Source organism: Vidua macroura, chromosome 4 (genome assembly GCF_024509145.1).
Source record: "Vidua macroura isolate BioBank_ID:100142 chromosome 4, ASM2450914v1, whole genome shotgun sequence".
Taxonomy (NCBI): domain Eukaryota; kingdom Metazoa; phylum Chordata; class Aves; order Passeriformes; family Viduidae; genus Vidua; species Vidua macroura.
The window spans coordinates 72,138,738-72,155,921 of record NC_071574.1 but is presented as its reverse complement, the minus strand read 5'-3'; the positions used below and the strand labels follow the sequence as shown (position 1 = coordinate 72,155,921).

General features: G+C 54.0%; 1 protein-coding gene across 1 annotated transcript; it reads left to right on the top strand.

Annotated features, from left to right (window-relative positions):
- The first annotated feature begins 271 nt into the window (after positions 1 to 271).
- Positions 272 to 14,089, top strand: LOC128806858 (shootin-1-like). Its single transcript, XM_053976691.1, has 16 exons — positions 272 to 311; positions 666 to 751; positions 1,564 to 1,624; positions 2,371 to 2,465; positions 2,607 to 2,760; positions 4,873 to 4,949; positions 6,589 to 6,670; positions 8,038 to 8,132; positions 8,753 to 8,899; positions 9,991 to 10,105; positions 10,968 to 11,085; positions 11,172 to 11,296; positions 11,920 to 12,029; positions 12,132 to 12,185; positions 12,835 to 13,795; positions 13,893 to 14,089. Exons 1-16 carry the CDS (start codon positions 272 to 274, stop codon positions 14,087 to 14,089), a joined length of 2,517 nt encoding a protein of 838 aa, XP_053832666.1.
- The last annotated feature ends 3,095 nt before the right edge of the window (positions 14,090 to 17,184 follow it).

Sequence of the window (17,184 nt, the reverse complement as noted above, 5' to 3'; positions counted from 1 at the left end):
CGTGGAATTCCCACCCCTGGCCCCAGCCCGAGCTGCAGCTCCCCAAAACCCCCAAAACTCCGTGTTTTAGGGGAAAAACTCCCCGTGGAAAATCCCAACGTCCCCCCCCCACCGCGGGTTTCGCTTCCCCTCCCCGTTGGGATCGGGGCCCCTCGGGAGGAGGGAGGGGAGAGGGAGGGGAGGGTGGTTTCACTTCCCTGCGGGGAGCGCGGAGGCAGCGCCGGGGAGAGGGAGGCACCCCCAAATCTCGGGGGTTTGGGGGGCCCCGGGCATGGCCTGGGCTGGGGACGGAGTCGGGGGACACCTGGCGGGTAAGGGGGAACCTCGTGGGGGATTTTTGGGGGGCGTCACCAGTGGGGTTCGGGGGCTGGGATTTGGGGTTGGAGGGAGTGAAACCAAATTGGGTCTGGGGGAGGGGGGGAATTTTCCCTCCTCAGAATTCGGGGATTGGCTGGGGAAAGGGTCCAGTCCCGGGAAAAGGGGATGGGATTCACTGGATCGGGGATTGTGGGAACGGCTCGGGGGGAGCTGGGGACCCTGGGGACAAGGGATGGCCCCAATCCCACATCGGGGACCCCAGGGCTGTGTCCCCCCCATCCAGAGGGGACACTCAGGGGTGCCAGGGACCGTCCTGTCCCCCACTGTCACCCCCGCTGTCCCCACAGTCCTGGCTTGGGTCCCCGCAGCCATCCTGCAGTCCGGGAGCAGCGAGGAGGAGGAGGAGGAGGATGAAGAGGCAGCCCCTGGACAGGTATCGCTTCCGGCCCCTTTTCCATTGGATTTCCCCTTCCTGATCCCATAAATCGGGGGGATGAGGGGGGGGTGCCCCGTGTCCGGATTCCGGGGGTGACGCGGGCGCTGGGGGTGTCCACGTGGCTCAGGGCTCGCCGATAGAATTCCAATGGAATGCCAAGGGAATACCCTGGCAGTGCCGATGGAATGCCAAGGGAATACCCTGGCGGTGCCGATGGAATGCCAAGGGAATACCCTGCCGGTGCCGATGGAATTGCACACCGGTGGAATGCCGTGCCAAAGGAATTCTGCGCCAAAGCGGTGCTGGTGCCAAACAGCGCCGTTCCAATGGAACACCGTGCCAATGGAATTCCATCCCGAGGGCATTATCCCGAGGGCCGTCCCATCCCTATGGAACTCCATCCCAAGGGCCATCCCATCCCAATGGAATTCCATTGGGAATTTCAATTGGGATTGAAATTCCATCCCAAGGGCCATTTCATCCCAATGGAATTCCATCCCTATGGAACTCCATCCCAAGGGCCAATCCCAATGGATTTCCATCCCAAGGGCATGCCATTCCCAGTGGAATTCCATCCCAATGGAATTCCATCCCGAGGTCCTGCCATTCCCAATGGAATTCCGTCCCAAGGGCCATTCCATCCCAATGGAATTCCATCCCAAGGCCGTTCTGTGCCACGACAATGCCACGCCGTGCCAACACGGTGACATTTGCCACGGCCGTGCCGATGGAACTCCATGCCAGCGGAATGCCATGCCAACGGAATTCCGTGCCAACCCAGCGCCTCATTCCCGCTTTTCCCACCACAGCACCTGCTCCTGGATCCAGTGCCAGATGACACCGAGACTCGGCTGGCCCAGCTGGAGCAAGGTGAGCCCTGTCCCTTCACGGTGTCCCATCCCGGTGTCTCATCCCGGTGCCCCATCCCGGTGTCCCATCCTGGTGTCCCACGCTGGTGTCCCATCGCGGTGTCCCATCCTGGTGTCCCATCCCGGTGTCCCACCCCGGTGTCCCATCCCGGTGTCCCACCCCGGTGTCCCATCCCGGTGTCCCATCCCGGTGTCTCATCCCAGTGCCCTATCCCGGTGTCCCATCCTGGTGTCCCATCCCGGTGTCCCACCCCGGTGTCCCACGCTGGTGTCCCATCGCGGTGTCCCATCGCGGTGTCCCTTCCCAGTGTCCCATCCCGGTGCCCCATCCCGGTGCCCCATCCCGGTGTCCCATCCTGGTGTCCCATACCAGTGTCCCACCCCAGTGTCCCACCCCAGTGTCCCACCCCAGTGTCCCATCAGGGTGTCCCACCCCGGTGTCCCACGCTGGTGTCCCATCGCGGTGTCCCTTCCCAGTGTCCCATCCCGGTGTCCCACCCCAGTGTCCCATCCCGGTGTCCCACCCCAGTGTCCCATCCCGGTGTCCCATCCCAGTGTCCCTTCCCAGTGTCCCCAATGTCCCCGGCACCTCCCAGGCCCCCCACAGGCTCTGGGTTAAATCCCCACCCTGGCGCGGTGCCAGCCCCACTCCCGGCTGCCCTGGCCGGGCTCTGGGCGCGGGGGGCCACGGGCAGGACGCGCCGGTGGCCCCTGACCCCCCGATGTCACCGCCGGCGTCACCGGCAGCGTCGCAGGCGCTGCTGGCCGAGCTGGCGGCGCTGGACACCGAGGTGGAGCTGGAGCAGCGGTGCCGGCAGCGAGCCCAGGCCTTCAGCGCCCAGGTGGGGGTGGGGACGGGTCCCCAAAATTGTCCCTTCGTGGGGACAAAGGTGCTGGGGCACCCTCGGGGCACACCCGGCTTGCGGGGCGCGGGGGGAACCCCAGTTCTGGGATTCTGGGATTCTGGGATTCTGGTGGAGCAGGAGAAGGCGCAGCTGGAGAGGATCAGCCTGGCCGGGACGCCCGAGGGGACCCCAGGGGAGGTGACAGCTGTGATGACCCCCGAGGTGGCCCCAGGGGAGGTGACACCCACAGGGGTGGCCCTGGAGGAGGCACCCGCCCCTGCCCAGCTCCCAGGTGAGCCTGAGGTGTCCCATCCCATCCCATCCCATCCCATCCCATCCCAGTTCCATCCCATCCCAATTCCATCCCACCCTGTCCCATCCCAATTCCATCCCATCCCATCCCATCCCATCCCATCCCCATCTTGTTTTATCCCACCCCATTTCATTCCAATTTCATCTCATCCCAAATCATCCCAATTCCACCCCATCCAATCCCAATCCCAGTCCAAATCCCAATCCCATCCCATCCCTCCCACCCAATCCCAATTCCATCCCAACCCAACCCAATCTCAATTCCAGTTCCAATTCCAATTCCAATTCCAATTCCAATTCCAATTCCAATTCCAATTCCAATTCCAATTCTATCCCAACCCAATTCCAATCCCAATTCCAATCCCAATTCCAATTCCATCCCACCCCAATCCCAATCCCAACTGCAATCCCAATCCCATCCCATTCATCCCACCCAATCCCAGTACCAATTCCATCCCACCTCATCCCAATCCCATTTCCAATTCCAATTCCAATTCCAATTCCAATTCCAATTCCATCCCACCTCATCCCAATCCCAATTCCAATCCCAATCCCAATTCCAATTCCAATCCCAATTCCAGTTCCAATTCCAATTCCAATTCCAATCCCAATTCCAATTCCAATTCCAATTCCAGTTCCAATTCCAATTCCAATTCTATCCCAACTCAATCCCAATTCCAATTCCAATTCCAATTCCAATTCCAATTCCAATTCCAATTCCAATTCCATCCCACCCCACCCCAATCCCAACTGCAATCTCAATCCCATCCCATCCCACCCAATCCCAATCCCAATCCCAATCCCATCCCATCCAGTCCCAACCCCCCCATCCCTGCCCCGCTCTCCCCTCCCCGTGTCCCCAAATCCCGGGCTGTCCCCACGCCGAGCTTTGGGGCCGTTCCCGAGCCCCGTTTTGGGTCAAACCGAGCGAAAGCGACACCGAAATCCAACCGCGGTCGCCAGAACCGCTCGCGCTTCCCCTTTCCCATCCTCTTTTCCCAAGGTGCCACTTCCGGCTCTCTGGGGGCCTCGTGGGGACACCCCAAATTCCCTGACCCCACCGCTGGGATGATCCCTGGGGGGTGTTTGGGGGGTCACCCCGCTGTCACACCTCCTTCCCGCTGGATCCCACAGCAGGGGCAGATTCCAGCCGGGATATGGGGGACACAGCTGGGATGGGGTCACCGGGGCGGGGCCCAGCTCCGGGAGGGCTGCGCTGCCCTTTCCCATCCCTTTTTTCCCCCTTTGCCACCTTTTCCCTCCCTTTTCCCACCCCTCAATTCCCCCTTTCCCACTCTTTTCCTCCCCTTTTTTTCCCACCCCTCAATTCCCCCTTTCCCAACCTTTTCCCACCTTTTTTCTCCCCCTTTCCCACTCCTATTTTCCCCCCATTCTCACCTTTTATCCTCCTCTTTCCCACCCCTCGTTTCCCCCTTTTCCCCCTTCCCCCCTTTTTTTCCCCTTTTCCCCTTTTTCCACTTTTCCCCCTTTTCCCCTTTTCCCCCTTTCCACTTTTTCCCTTATCCCCTCTTCCCCTTCTTCCCTTTTTTCCCATTTTCCTCCCTTTTCCCCCTTTTTCTCCTTTTACCCCCTTTCCCCCTTTTCCCCTTTTTTCCTTTCCCCCATTCCCACCCCTCAAATCCCCTTTTCCCATCCTTCTCCCCACCCATTTCCCACCTTTTTTCTCCCCCTTTCCCACTCTTCATTTCCACCTCTTTCCCTTTTTCCCTTTTCCCCTTTCCCCCCTTTTTTCCCCTTGTTCCACTTTTCCCCCCTTTTTCCCTTTTCCCCCCTTTTCCCCCTTTTCCCCCCTTTTCCCTTTTTCCCCCTTTCCCCCCTTTTTCCACTTTTCCCCTTTCCCCCCTTTTCCCCCTTTTCCCCCCTTTCCCCCTTTTCCCTTTTTCCCTCTTTCCCCCCCTTTTTTCCCTTTTTTCCCCCTTTTCCCTCCCCTTTTCCCCCTTTTTTTCCCGTTTTCCCCCCTTTTCCCCTCTTCCCCTTCTTCCCTTTTTTCCCATTTTCCTCCCTTTTCCCCCTTTTCCCCATTTTCCCCATTTTCCCATTTTCCCACCCCTCATTCCCTCTTTTCTCCCAGCTCCACAGGAAAATCTCTCCCAGCTCCTGGAACAGCACCGGCACCTCCAGGTGCAGCTGCAGCACCTGCACGCCCAGGTACCCCAAAACCGGCCCGAACCCCCTTTCCCATTCGGGGATTTTTCCCAAATTTGGGATTCCCATTTCGGGATTTTTGGGATGAAGCCCCCACCGATGTCCCAGGGCTCAGGGTGGGATTTTTTGCAGATTTTTCGCGGATTTTTCGCGGATTTTTCGCGGATTTTTCGTGGATTTTTCGTGGATTTTTTGTGGATTTTTAGCAGATTTTTCACAGATTTTCTCCCAGATTTCTCTGGGATTTTCCACAGATTTTTCACGGATTTTTCATGGATTTTTCCCCGATTTTCTCCTTTATTTCTCCTGGATTGCTCCCAGATTTTTCACTGATTTTTCACAGATTTTTAATGAACTTTTCGTGGATTTGCCACAGATTTTCTCCTGGATTTTTCACTAATTTTTCACAAATTTCTCCCGGATGTTCTCCTGGATTATTCGCAAATTTTTCACAGATTTTTCACATTTTCTTCATAGATTTTCACGGGTTTTTTTCTCGGATTTTTCTCGGATTTGTCATAGATTTTTCGTGGCTTTCTCCTGGATTTTTTCTAATTTCTCCCAGATTTTCTCCTGGATTATTCGCAAATTTTTCACAGATTTTTCATGTTTTTTCGCAGATTTTCACGGGTTTTTTTCTCGGATTTTTCACGAATTTTCTCCCGGATTTTCTCCCAGATTTCTCCCTGATTTTTTGCGGATTTTTCACAAATTTTTCACATATTTTTCTGTGGATGTGTCCCAGATTTTCCCCATATTTCTCTCGGATTTCTCACTGATTTTTCACGGATGTTTTGCAGATTTCCCGCTGATTTTTCACTGATTTTTTCACAGATATTTCACGGATTTCTCACTGATTTTCTCCCAGATTTTTTGCGGATTTCTCCCAGATTTCTCACTGATTTTTCACAGATGTTTTGCAGATTTCCACTGATTTCTCACTGATTTTTCGCTGATGTTTTGTGTATTTTCCACGGATTTTTCACTGATTTTCTCCCAGATTTTCCACGGATTTTTCACTGATCTTTTCCCAGATTTTTCACAGATTTCTCACTGATTTTCTCCCAGATTTTTTGCGGATTTCTCCCGGATTTCTCACTGATTTTTCACGGATGTTTTGCAGATTTCCGTGGATTTTTCACTGATTTTTTCCCGGGTCTTTTACGGATTTTTCACTGATTTTCTCCCAGATTTTTTGCAGGTTTCTCCCAGATTTTCTCCCAGATTTTTCGCTGATGTTTTGCAAATTTCCCGTGGATTTTTCACTGATTTTTTGCGGATGTTTTGCAGATTTCCTGCGGATTTTTCACTGATTTTTTCCCAGATTTTCCACGCATTTTTCACTGATTTTCTCCCAGATTTTTCGCAGACTTCTCACTGATTTCTCACCGATTTTTCATGGATGTTTTGCAGATTTTTTGCGGATTTTTCACTGATTTTTTCCCAGATATTTCACAGATTTCTCACTGATTTTCTCCCAGATTTTTTGCCGATTTCTCCCAGATTTCTCACTGATTTTTCGCTGATGTTTTGCAGATTTCCCGCGGATTTTTCACTGATTTTTCCCCCGATTTTTTGCGGATTTCTCACAGATTTCTCACTGATTTTTTTCCCAAATTTCTCCCGGATTTTCCGGGCACAGCTGGAGCTGGAGCGGGAGGAGCAGCAGCGCCTGCGGGCGGCCCTGGCCGCCAGCCAGAGGGCACTGAGGTCCTTCAAGAGAGGTCAGCAGCGTCCCCGTGTCCCCTCCCGGTGCCACCGGTGCCACCGGTGCCACCCCAAACCAACGGCTGGCAGCTGCCCGTGGCTGTCCCCACCCAGGGCAGGTGGCCGTGCCCCAGTGCCCGTGGTGGCATCACCCTCATTCCCCCTTTTCCCCCCTTTTTCCCTCTTTTTTTCCCCTCTTTTTCCCCCCTTTTCACCCTTTTCCCCCCTTTTTCCTCCCCTTTTTTCCCCTCTTTTTCCCCCCTTTTTCCCCCTTTTCCTCCCTTTTTCCCACCTTTCTTCCCTCCCTTTTCCCACCCCCCCCCCTTTTCCACCCAATTTCCCACCCGTTTTCCCCCATTTCCCCATCATTTTTCCCCTCCTTTCCCACCCTTTCCCCAGATTTCCCTCATTTCCCTTTCATTTCCCACCCTTTTCCCTCCCCTTTCTCAAACCTTTCCCACCTTCTTCATCCACTTTCCTCCTTTTCCCTCCTGCATTTTCCACCTTTTTTCTGCCCTTTCCCCCTGCCCCGGTTTTTCCCCATTTCCCACCCCTCATTCCCCCTTTTCCCACCCCTTTTCCCCCATTTCTCACCCCTCATTTCCCCTTTTCCCCATTTTTTCCTCCCCCATTTCCCACATTTTTCCTGTCCCTTTCCCACCCTTTCCCCTCCCATTTACCAAATCTTTTCCATCCTTTTCTTCCATTTTCCCACCCTTTTTCCCGCCCCTTTCCCACCCCTTTTCCACCCCTTTTCCCACCATTTTCCACCCCCATTTCCTCACTCTTTTCCCACCCCTCATTTCCCTTCTTTCCCACCTTTTCCTCCCACCCTTTTCCCATTTCCAAAACCTTTCCCACCCCTTTCCCCCTTCTCACCCCTCATTTCCCCCATTTCCCACCATTTCCCCCCCTTTTTCTCTCTTTCCCACCCTTTTTCCCCTCTTTTCCTGCCTTTTCTTCCCCTATTTCCCACCTTTTTTCCCGCCCCTTTCCCACCCTTTTTCCTGCCCCTTTTTCCCCCCATTTCCCACCCCCATTTCCCCCTTTTCCCACTCTTTTTCCCACCCCTCATTCCCCCCTTTCCCACCTTTTCCTCCTCCCTTTTCCTCCACTTTTCCAACCCTTTTCTCCCCACTTCCCACCTTTTTTCCCACCTTTTTTCCCGCCCTTTTCCCTCCCATTTCCCAAATCTTTTCCATCCTTTTCTTCCATTTTCCCCACCATTTTCCCACCCCTTTTCCTACTCTTTTCCGACCATTTTCCCCCCATTTCCCACCTTTTTTCCCACCTTTTTTCCCGCCCTTTCCCCTCCCATTTCCCAAACCTTTTCCCTCCCCTTTTTCCCCGCCCTGTCCCCGGTGCCACCCCGCTGTCCCCGCAGTGTCCCAGATTGTCACCCAGGATTACTGCCAGGCCCTGGAGCAGCTGGAGCTGGAGCAGGACCTGCGCTGCCACGCCGAGGCCTTCGCCCACCAGGTGCCACCAGGGCCTTGGGGACACGGCTGGGGGTGGCACGGAGGTGACAGCGGGGTGTGCCAGCACTTCTGGCACCCATCCCAAGGGAATGAGGTGATCCCAAGGGAATGGGGTGATCCCAGAATTCTCCCGCTGCGGTTTTCCGGGATGGAGCCACCAGCCCCTCTAGAAGGTGACACCAAGGTGACACCGAGGGGTTGGGGACACCGCTGGGGGTGGCACGGAGGTGACAGCGGGGTGTGCCGGCACCCCTGGCACCCATCCCATGGGAATGGGGTGATCCCAAGGGAATGGGGTGATCCCAAGGGAATGGGGTGATCCCAGAATTCTCCCACTGCGGTTTTCCGGGATGGAGCCACCAGCCCCTCTAGAAGGTGACACCGAGGGGTTGGGGACACCGCTGGGGGTGGCACAGAGGTGGCAATGGGGTGTGCCAGCACCCCTGGCACCCATCCCATGGGAATGGGGTGATCCCGAGGGAATGGGGTGATCCCAAGGGAATGGGGTGATCCCAGCATTCTCCCGCTGCCGTTTTCCGGGATGGAGCCGGGTGGGATTCACGGCCAGCCCCTCCAGAGGGTGACACCGAGGTGACACCGAGGTGACACCCGCGCTCCCAGATGCTGGTCCAGCAGAAGGAGGCGAAGCGCCAGAGCTCCATCCTGCTGAGGAGCGCCGCGCCCGATTCCCAAATCCTGGAAGCGCTCCAGGAACTGCAAAAACTCAGCCGGGAGCTGGAGGAGGCGCGGCAGGAACGGCGCCAGCGAGTGAGGGACTGTCCCCAAACTTGGGGACATCGTGGGGAGGGGACAGCGGCTCCAGGACACACCCCTCCATTCCCATTTTTCCATGGAGCGCTGCTATTCCATGGATTTCCCTCCATGGATTTCCCACCGTGGATTTCCATCCATGGATTTTCCTTCATGGATTTCCCACCATGAATTTCCCTCCACAGATTTCTCACCATGGATTTCCATCCATGGACTTCCATCCCTGGAATTCCCTCCATGGATTTCCCTCCATGGATTTCCATCCATGGATTTTCATCCACAGATTTCTCACCATGGATTTCCATCCATGATTTTCCTCCATGGATTTCCACCCACGGATTTCTCTCCATGGATTTACCTCGGTGGACTTCCCTCCATGGATTTCCCACTGTGGATTTCCATCCAGGGATTTCCCTCCATGGATTTCCTTCCATGGATTTTCCTTCATGGATTTCCATCCATGGATTCCCGTCCATGGATTTCTCACCATGGATTTCCATCCATGATTTTCCTCCATAGACTTCCATCCATGATTTCCATGCATGGATTTCCCATCATGGATTTCCCACCAGGGATTTCCATCCATGGATTTCTCTCCATGGATTTCCCTCCATGATTTCCCTCCATGGATTTCTCTCCATGATTTCCATCCATGAATTTCCATCCACAGATTTCCTACTGTGGCTTTCCATCCAGGGATTTCCCTCCATGGATTTTCCTTCATGGATTTCCCTCTGTGGATTCCCTTCCATGGATTTTCCTTCATGGATTTCCCTCTGTGGATTCCCTTCCATGGATTTCCCACCAGGGATTTCCCTCCATGATTTCCCTCCATGGATTTCTCACCATGGATTTCCATCCATGATTTCCATCCCTGGACTTCCATCCATGGAATTCCCACCATGGAATTCCCACCATGGATTTCCCTCCATGGATTTCCCAAGGTGTTGATGCATCCTCATCCCACAGCGCGGGGAGATTTTTCCCAAAACCCTCCAGTAGTTTTTCCCCAAATTCCCCATTTTCGGGTCGGGGAGCGTTGCCGTCCTTGGGGTTTTCCCAGATCCCGGAATTCCCGCATCCCGCAGGAGAAGGAGCTGGAGCAGGAGCGGGAGGAGCTGCAGCGGGCGCGGGAAGCGCTGGAGGAGGCGCGGCAGGAGAAGGAGGAGCTGAGGGAGAGGCTGGAAGGGCTGGAGAAGGAAGGTGGGAATTTCCACATGGAATTCCAGAGGGTTCCAGGGGAATTAAAAAAAAATCCCACGGGGATTCCAGGGGGATTTTAGAGGATTCCAGAGGGATTCCAGAGAATTCCAGAGGGATTCCAGACAAATTTCAAAGGATTCCAGAGAGATTTCAGAGGATTTCGAAGGATTCCAGGGGGATTCCAGAAAATTCCAGAGGGATTCCAGAGAGTTCCAGGGGATTCCGGGGGGGTTAAAAAAAAATCCAGGGGGATTTTAGAGGATTCCAGTAGCATTCCAGACGGATTCCAAGGAATTCCAGAGGATTCCAGGAGAATTCCTGAGGGATCCCGGATGAATTCCAGCAGGATTACGGAGAATTCCAGATGATTCAAGAATATTCTAGGAGGGATTCTAGGAAGGATTCCAGGGGAATTCCAGATTATTCCAGAGGGTTTCCAGGGGATTCCAGAGGATTCCAGGATAATTCCAGAGGATTCTAGAAAATTCCAGAGGATTCGGGGGTGGGGGGGGGGGTCCAGAAAGTTCCAGAGGAATTCCTGGGGATTCCAGAGGATTCCGGAGGGTTCTGGGGGGGGGGTTCCAGGGGAATTCCAGATGGATTCCGGGAGGTTTCTGGGGGGGGATTCCGGATTATTCCAGAGAATTCCAGGGGGATTCCAGAAAATTCCAGAGAATTCCAGGGGAAATTCCAAAGAGTTCCAGAGGAATTCCTGGGGATTCCAGAGGGTTCTGGGAGGGATTCCAGGGGGATACCAGGGGAATTCCAGATGATTCCGGGGGGGGGGGGGATTCCAGATCATTCCAGGGGAATTCCAGAAAGTTCCAGAGGGATCCCCAATCCCAACCCCGCCTCATTCCAGTGGGATCCCTCCGGGAGCAGCTGGCACAGCGGCCGCCACCTCAGAGCCACCCCGAGGTGCCACCGCCGCCACCCGCTGCCACCCGCCCGCTGCCACCCGCCCGTCCCCCGCCGAGTAGGTGACACATCCCGGCGGCTTCTCCCGCCAACGTTCCGGAATATTCCTGGAAAACCGCTGTCCCCCCACCCTGACTGTCCCCCAGAGGGGAGGGGACAGGGTGACAGATGTGAGGCGTCACCTGCTGTCCCCTCCGGTGTCACCTCCTGTCCCCCCCGCAGCCCCCTGGCCGCCCTCCGGCAGAGGAAGGCGCGGAAAAAACCGGGAGCAGAGTGAGTCCTGAGGGGTGGGGACATCGGGAATGTCCCCAAAGTGCCACCGGGACAGGGGGGTGGGGACATCGGGAATGTCCTCAAAGTGTCACTGGGGGGACATCGGGAGTGTCCTCAAAGTGCCACTTGTGGGGGGATATGGGGAGTGTCCCCAAAGTGTCACCAGGACAGGGGGGGTGGGGACATCAGGAGTGTCCTCAAAGTGCCACCAGGACAGGGGCGTGGGGACATCGGGAATGGCCCCAAAGTGCCACCAGGACAGGGGGGTGGGGACATCGGGAATGGCCCCAAAGTGTCACCGGGACAGGGGGTTGGGGACATCGGGAACGTCCCCAAAGTGTCACTGGGGGGGGACATCGGGACTGTCCTCAAAATGCCACCAGGACAGGGGGGTGGGGACATCAGGAGTGTCCTCAAAGTGCCACTTGGGGGGGGGACATGGGGAATGTCCTCAAAGTGTCACCGGGGAGGGGGAGACATTGGGAATGTTCTCAAAGTGTCACCAAGGTGGGGACATGGGGAGTGTCCCCAGAGTGGCATGGGGGGAGGTGACAGCTCCACCCTCAGTGTGTCCCCAGCCCTGTCCCCAGCACGGGGAGGTGACAGCGGTGCCACCCTGGCAGGTGACCCGGGGACCGAGGACATCCGGGCCCGGGCCGTGCAGGAGATGCTGGAGCGGATCCGCAGCGGGATCGTCCTGCGGCCGGCCAGGGCCCGGCCACCCCCGTGCCAGGTGACAACGGGGACAACGGGCTGGCAGCGCCGGCGTCCCGGGGCTCAGGAATTCCGGGGCTCAGGAATTCCCGGGATTGAGCCATTCCTGATTTCCCGGCAGGACTCCAGGGCCAGCAAGAGGCGCAGCGCGGCGCTGGAGCTGCAGGGCATCCTGGTGGGCAGCGCTGTCCCCTCGGTGTCCCCTCGGTGTCCCCACACTGTCCCCGTGGTGTCCCCTTGATGTCCCTATGGTGTCCCCTTTGTGTCCTCATGGTGTCCTCATGATGTCTCCTTGGTGTCCCTTGATGTCCCCTTTGGTGTCCTCTTGTTGTCCCCATGTTGCCCCTGTGGTGTCCTAATGATGTCCCCTTGGTGTCCCCTTGGTGTCCCCATGCTGTCCCTGCAGTGTCTCCTTTGTGTCCCCATGGTGTCCTCATGATGTCCCCTTGGTGTCCCCATGGTGTCCCTTGATGTCCCCATGTTGCCCCTGTGGTGTCCCCCTTGGTGTCCCCCTTGATGTCCCCTTAGTGTCCCCTCGGTGTCCCTGCACTGTCCCCTTGATGTCCCCTTTGGTGTCCCAGTGATGTCCCCTTGATGTGCCCTTAGTGTCCTCTTGGTGTCCCCATGCTGTCCCTGCAGTGTCCCCTTGGTATCCCCATGGTGTCCCTTGATGTCCCCTTTGGTGTCCTCTTCTTGTCCCCATGTTGCCCGTCTGGTGTCCCCTTGGTGCCCCCCTGCTGTCCCCTCGGTGTCCCCACACTGTCCCCTCTGGTGTCCCCTTTGGTGTCCCCTCGCTGTCCCCGTGGTGACCCCGGCTGTCCCAGGGTGCCCTGCGGAGGCCGAGCCGGAGGCGCAGCCGGAAGAGCCGGGATCAGCAGCTGGGATCCGTCCTGGAGCTGGGATCCATCCTGGAGCGGCGGCGCCGGGCCCTGGACGCTTCCACGGGGGATTCCACGGGGGATTCCATGGGGAATTCCATGGGAAATTCCATGGGCACCAATTCCAAGGGCACCAATTCCATGGGGAATTCCATGGGGAATTCCATGAGCACCAAATCCACGGGCACCGATTCCATGGGGAACCATTCCAAGGGCACCAATTCCATGGAGAATTCCAAGGGCACCAATTCAGTGAGGAATTCCATGAGCACCAATTCCACGGGTAACCATTCCAAGGGCACCAATTCCATGGGAAATTCCATGGGCACAAATTCCATGGGCACCAAATCCACGGGCACCAAATCCATGAGGAACCATTCCAAGGGCACCAATTCCATGGGGAATTCCATGGGCATGAAATCCATGGGCACCAAATCCACAGGCACCAAATCCATGGGCACCAATTTCCTGGGCACCAATTCCATGGGGAACCATTCCATGGGCACCAGTTCCATGGGAAATTCCGTGGGCACCGATTCCAAGGGCACCAATTCCATGGGGAATTACATGAGCACCAAATCCAAGGGCACCAATTCCATGGGAAACCAATCCATGGGGAATTCCATGGGGAACCATTCCATGGGCACCAATTCCATGGGGAATTCCAGGGGCACCAAATCCGTGGGCACCAATTCCATGGGGAACCATTCCATGGGCACCAATTCCATAGAAAATTCCATGAGAAATTCCATGGGCACCAATTCCATGAGCACCAATTCCATGGGGAACCATTCCATAGACAATTCCATGAGAAATTCCATGGGCACCAATCCCACGGGCGCCGATCCCACGAGGAATTCCACAGGAGCACAGGGGAGTGACGGAGCTGGGACGGAGCCGGCCGCGGGTACGGAGCTGGGAATGTCCCCAAGGGAGGGCGCGGAGGTGACACCGGCAGCTGCCACCTCCTGTCCCCTCACTGTCCCCACCACGGCTTTTCCCAGGAAACCGCGACCGGGACAAGGACACGGAAAAGCACACGGAAAAGGACACGGAAAAGGACATGGAAAAGGACACGGAAAAGGACACGGAGCAGGAGCAGGACCTGGCCAAGGTCCCCTTCCGCCCGCGGGGCCTCGGTGGCCTCCCCAGGACGCGTCCCCGTCCCCGCTGGGCTGGGGACAGCGGGGACAACGCCTAGGGAACGCCACTTCCCGGGAATTCCCGCCCTCCTTTCCTGGGAATTCCCGCCCTCCTTTCCCGGGATTTTCCACCTTCGTTTTCCCGGGATTTTCCCACCCTCAGTTCCCAGGGTCTTTCGCCCTTTTCCCCTGAGATTTTCCACCCTCTTTCCCAGGATTTCCCATCCTCCATTCCCAAGATTTTCCGCCCTCCTTTCCCAGGATTTTCCACCCTCAAATTCCCAGGATTTCCCATCCTCCTTTCCTGGGATTTCCCGCCCTCATTTCCTGGGATTTTCTTCTCTCATTTCCCAAGAATTTCCACCCTCATTTCCCAGGAATTTCCTGCCTCCTTTCCCGGGATTTCCCACCATCAATTCCCAGCATTTCCCACCCTCCTTTCCCGGGATTTTCCTCCCCTCTTTTCCCAAGATTTTTCCAGGATTTTCCACCCTCATTTCCAAGGATTTCCCACCCTTTTTTTCCCCAAGATTTCCCTGCATCTTTTCCAGGATTTCCCACCCTCAATTCCCAGAATTTCCCACCCTAATTTCCCAAAATTTCTGATCTCCTTTCCTGGGATTTCCCACCAGCAATTCCCAAGATTTCCCATCCTCCTTTCCTGGAATTCTCCTCCCTTTTTTTCCCCAAGACTTTTCCAGGATTTTCCGACCTCTTTTCCCAGGATTTCCCGACCTCCATTCTCAGGATATTCCCAGGATTTCCCATCCTCCATTCCCAAGATTTTCCGCCCTCCTTTCCCAGGATTTTCCACCTTCCATTCCCAGGATTTTCCTGCCTCCTTTCCTGGGATTTCCCGCCCTCATTTCCTGGGATTTTCTTCTCTCATTTCCCAAGAATTTCCACTCTCATTTCCCAGGAATTTCCTGCCTCCTTTCCCGGGATTTCCCACCATCAATTCCCAGCATTTCCCACCCTCCTTTCCCGGGATTTCCCACCTTAATTTCCAAGGATTTCCCACCCTTTTTCCCCAAGATTTTCCTGCATCTTTTCCAGGATTTCCCAACCTCAATTCCCAGAAATTCCCACCCTCATTTCCCAAAATTTCTGATCTCCTCTCCAGGGATTTTCCACCATTTTTCCCAGGATTTTCCACCCTTGATTCCCAGATTTTTCCACCCTTCTTTCCCCAAGATTTCCCACCCTCATTTCCCGGGATTTTCCTCCCCTCTTTCCCAGGATTTTCCATCTTTTTTCCCCAAGACTTTTCCAGGATTTCCCACCCTCATTTCCCGGGATTTTCCACCTTTTTTCCCCAAAATTTTCCACCCTCAATTCCCAGAATTTCCCACCCTCCTGGGAATCCCTGGAAAAACGGGATTCCCTGGAATTCCGCGCTGCTTTGCCTTGGGAATGACCCAAACCCCGCCCATCCCGTGGAATTCCATCCCACCTTCCCAAAATCCCCCCTAAAATTCGGGAATTCCGTTCCCAAAATCCCACAGAACCTCTGGCAGCTCCTCCTTTTCTACAACATCCAAATAAAATCTTTTATTTCCCTTGGATTTGGGAAAAACCTGGAATTATTCCCAACATTCCAAAGCTCCTTTCCCGGGAATCCCAAATCCTCCATTCCCTGGGAATTCCCTGGGATTTGTTTTTATCCCGTTTTTTTTTTTTTTTTTCCCTCTTCCTCCAGCTGGAACGCAAAGATTTAAAGCTGGGAGGGATTTTTCCCAAATTTCCCTGAATTCCTGCTCCTTTTCCCTGCGGATTTTCCAGGAGGAAAACTGGGAGAGACCCAAAAAAAAAAAAGAAAAAAAAAAAAAAAACATGGAAAAAGGAAATTCCTGCTGGAAAAGGAGCAGGAAATTTTCCCAGATTTTTCCAAATCCTGGAAATTTCCTGGAGCTTTTTCCCAGATTTCTCCAAATCCTGGAGGTTTTTCCCAAATTTCTTCAATTCCTGGAACTTTCCTCGAGTTTTTTTCCTGGATTTTCACAAATCCCAGAACTTTCCTGGAGTTTTTTCCCAGATTTCTCCAAATCCTGGAGATTTTTCCCAGATTTTTCCAAAATCCTGGAATTTTCCTGGAGTTTTTTTCCTGGATTTTCCAAAATCCCAGAACTTTCCTGGAGATTTTCCCCAGATTTCACCAAATCCTGGATGTTTTTCCCAAATTTCTTCAATTCCTGGAAATTTCCTGGAGCTTTTTTCCAGATTTCTGCAAATTTTGGAGCTTTTTGCCAGATTTTTCCTAAATCCTGGAGTTTTTTTCCCAGATTTCTCCCAAATCCTGGAATTTTCCTGGATTTTTTTCCCAGATTTCTTCAAATCCTGGAGGTTTTTCCCAGATTTCTCCAATTCTTGGAATTTTCCTGGAGATTTTTCCCAGATTTTTTCCCAATTCCTGGAGGTTTTTTTCCTGGATTTCTCCCAAATCCTGGAGTTTTTTCCTGGATTTCTCCAATTCCTGGACATTTCCTGGAGTTTTTTCCCAGATTCTTCCCAAATTCCCAGAAATTTCCTTTTTTTCCCCAGAATTTTCTCCAAGTTCTGGAACTTTCCTGGAATTTTTTTCTCCAAATCCTGGATTTTTTTTTCCCAGATTTTCTTAAATCCTGGAAATTTCCTGGAGATTTTTCCTGAATTTCTCCAAGTTCTGGAACTTTCCTGGAGCTTTTTCCCAGATTTTTCCAAAATCCTGGAATTTCCTGGAATTTTTTCCCAGATTTCTCCAAATCCTGGATTTTTTTTCCCAGATTTTTCTTAAATCCTGGAACTTTCCTGGAGATTTTTCCTGGATTTCTCCAAATCCTGGAGATTTTTCCTGAATTTCTCCAATTCCTGGAACTTTCCTGATGTTTCTTCCCAAATTTCTCCAAATTCTGGAATTTTCCTGGAGATTTTTCCTCAATTTCTTCAAACCTTGGAGTTTTTTTCCCATATTTTTCCAAATCCAGCTTTTTTTTTTTTTTTTTTGGGCTCTTCCCGCTGCTTCCATGGAAATTCCAGAGCCTGGGAATTTTTTTTTCCTGCCCTTTCCAGATCCAGGAAAATCCACGACTCCACGGGATGGGGGATGGGATCTGAATCCATGAATTTCCCCCAAAATCCTGGAATTCCCGTGGCAAAATTCCACCCAAATTCCACA

What these genes read in the sequence shown, in the direction of transcription:
- LOC128806858 (XM_053976691.1), top strand. Translation starts at nt 272, where the DNA reads ATGGCCTGGGCTGGGGACGGAGTCGGGGGACACCTGGCGG. An exon ending in GCTGGCCCAGCTGGAGCAAG is followed by an intron (nt 1,625 to 2,370) that starts GTGAGCCCTGTC and finishes CGTCACCGGCAG; the next exon opens with CGTCGCAGGCGCTGCTGGCC. An exon ending in CCCGGCCACCCCCGTGCCAG is followed by an intron (nt 12,030 to 12,131) that starts GTGACAACGGGG and finishes ATTTCCCGGCAG; the next exon opens with GACTCCAGGGCCAGCAAGAG.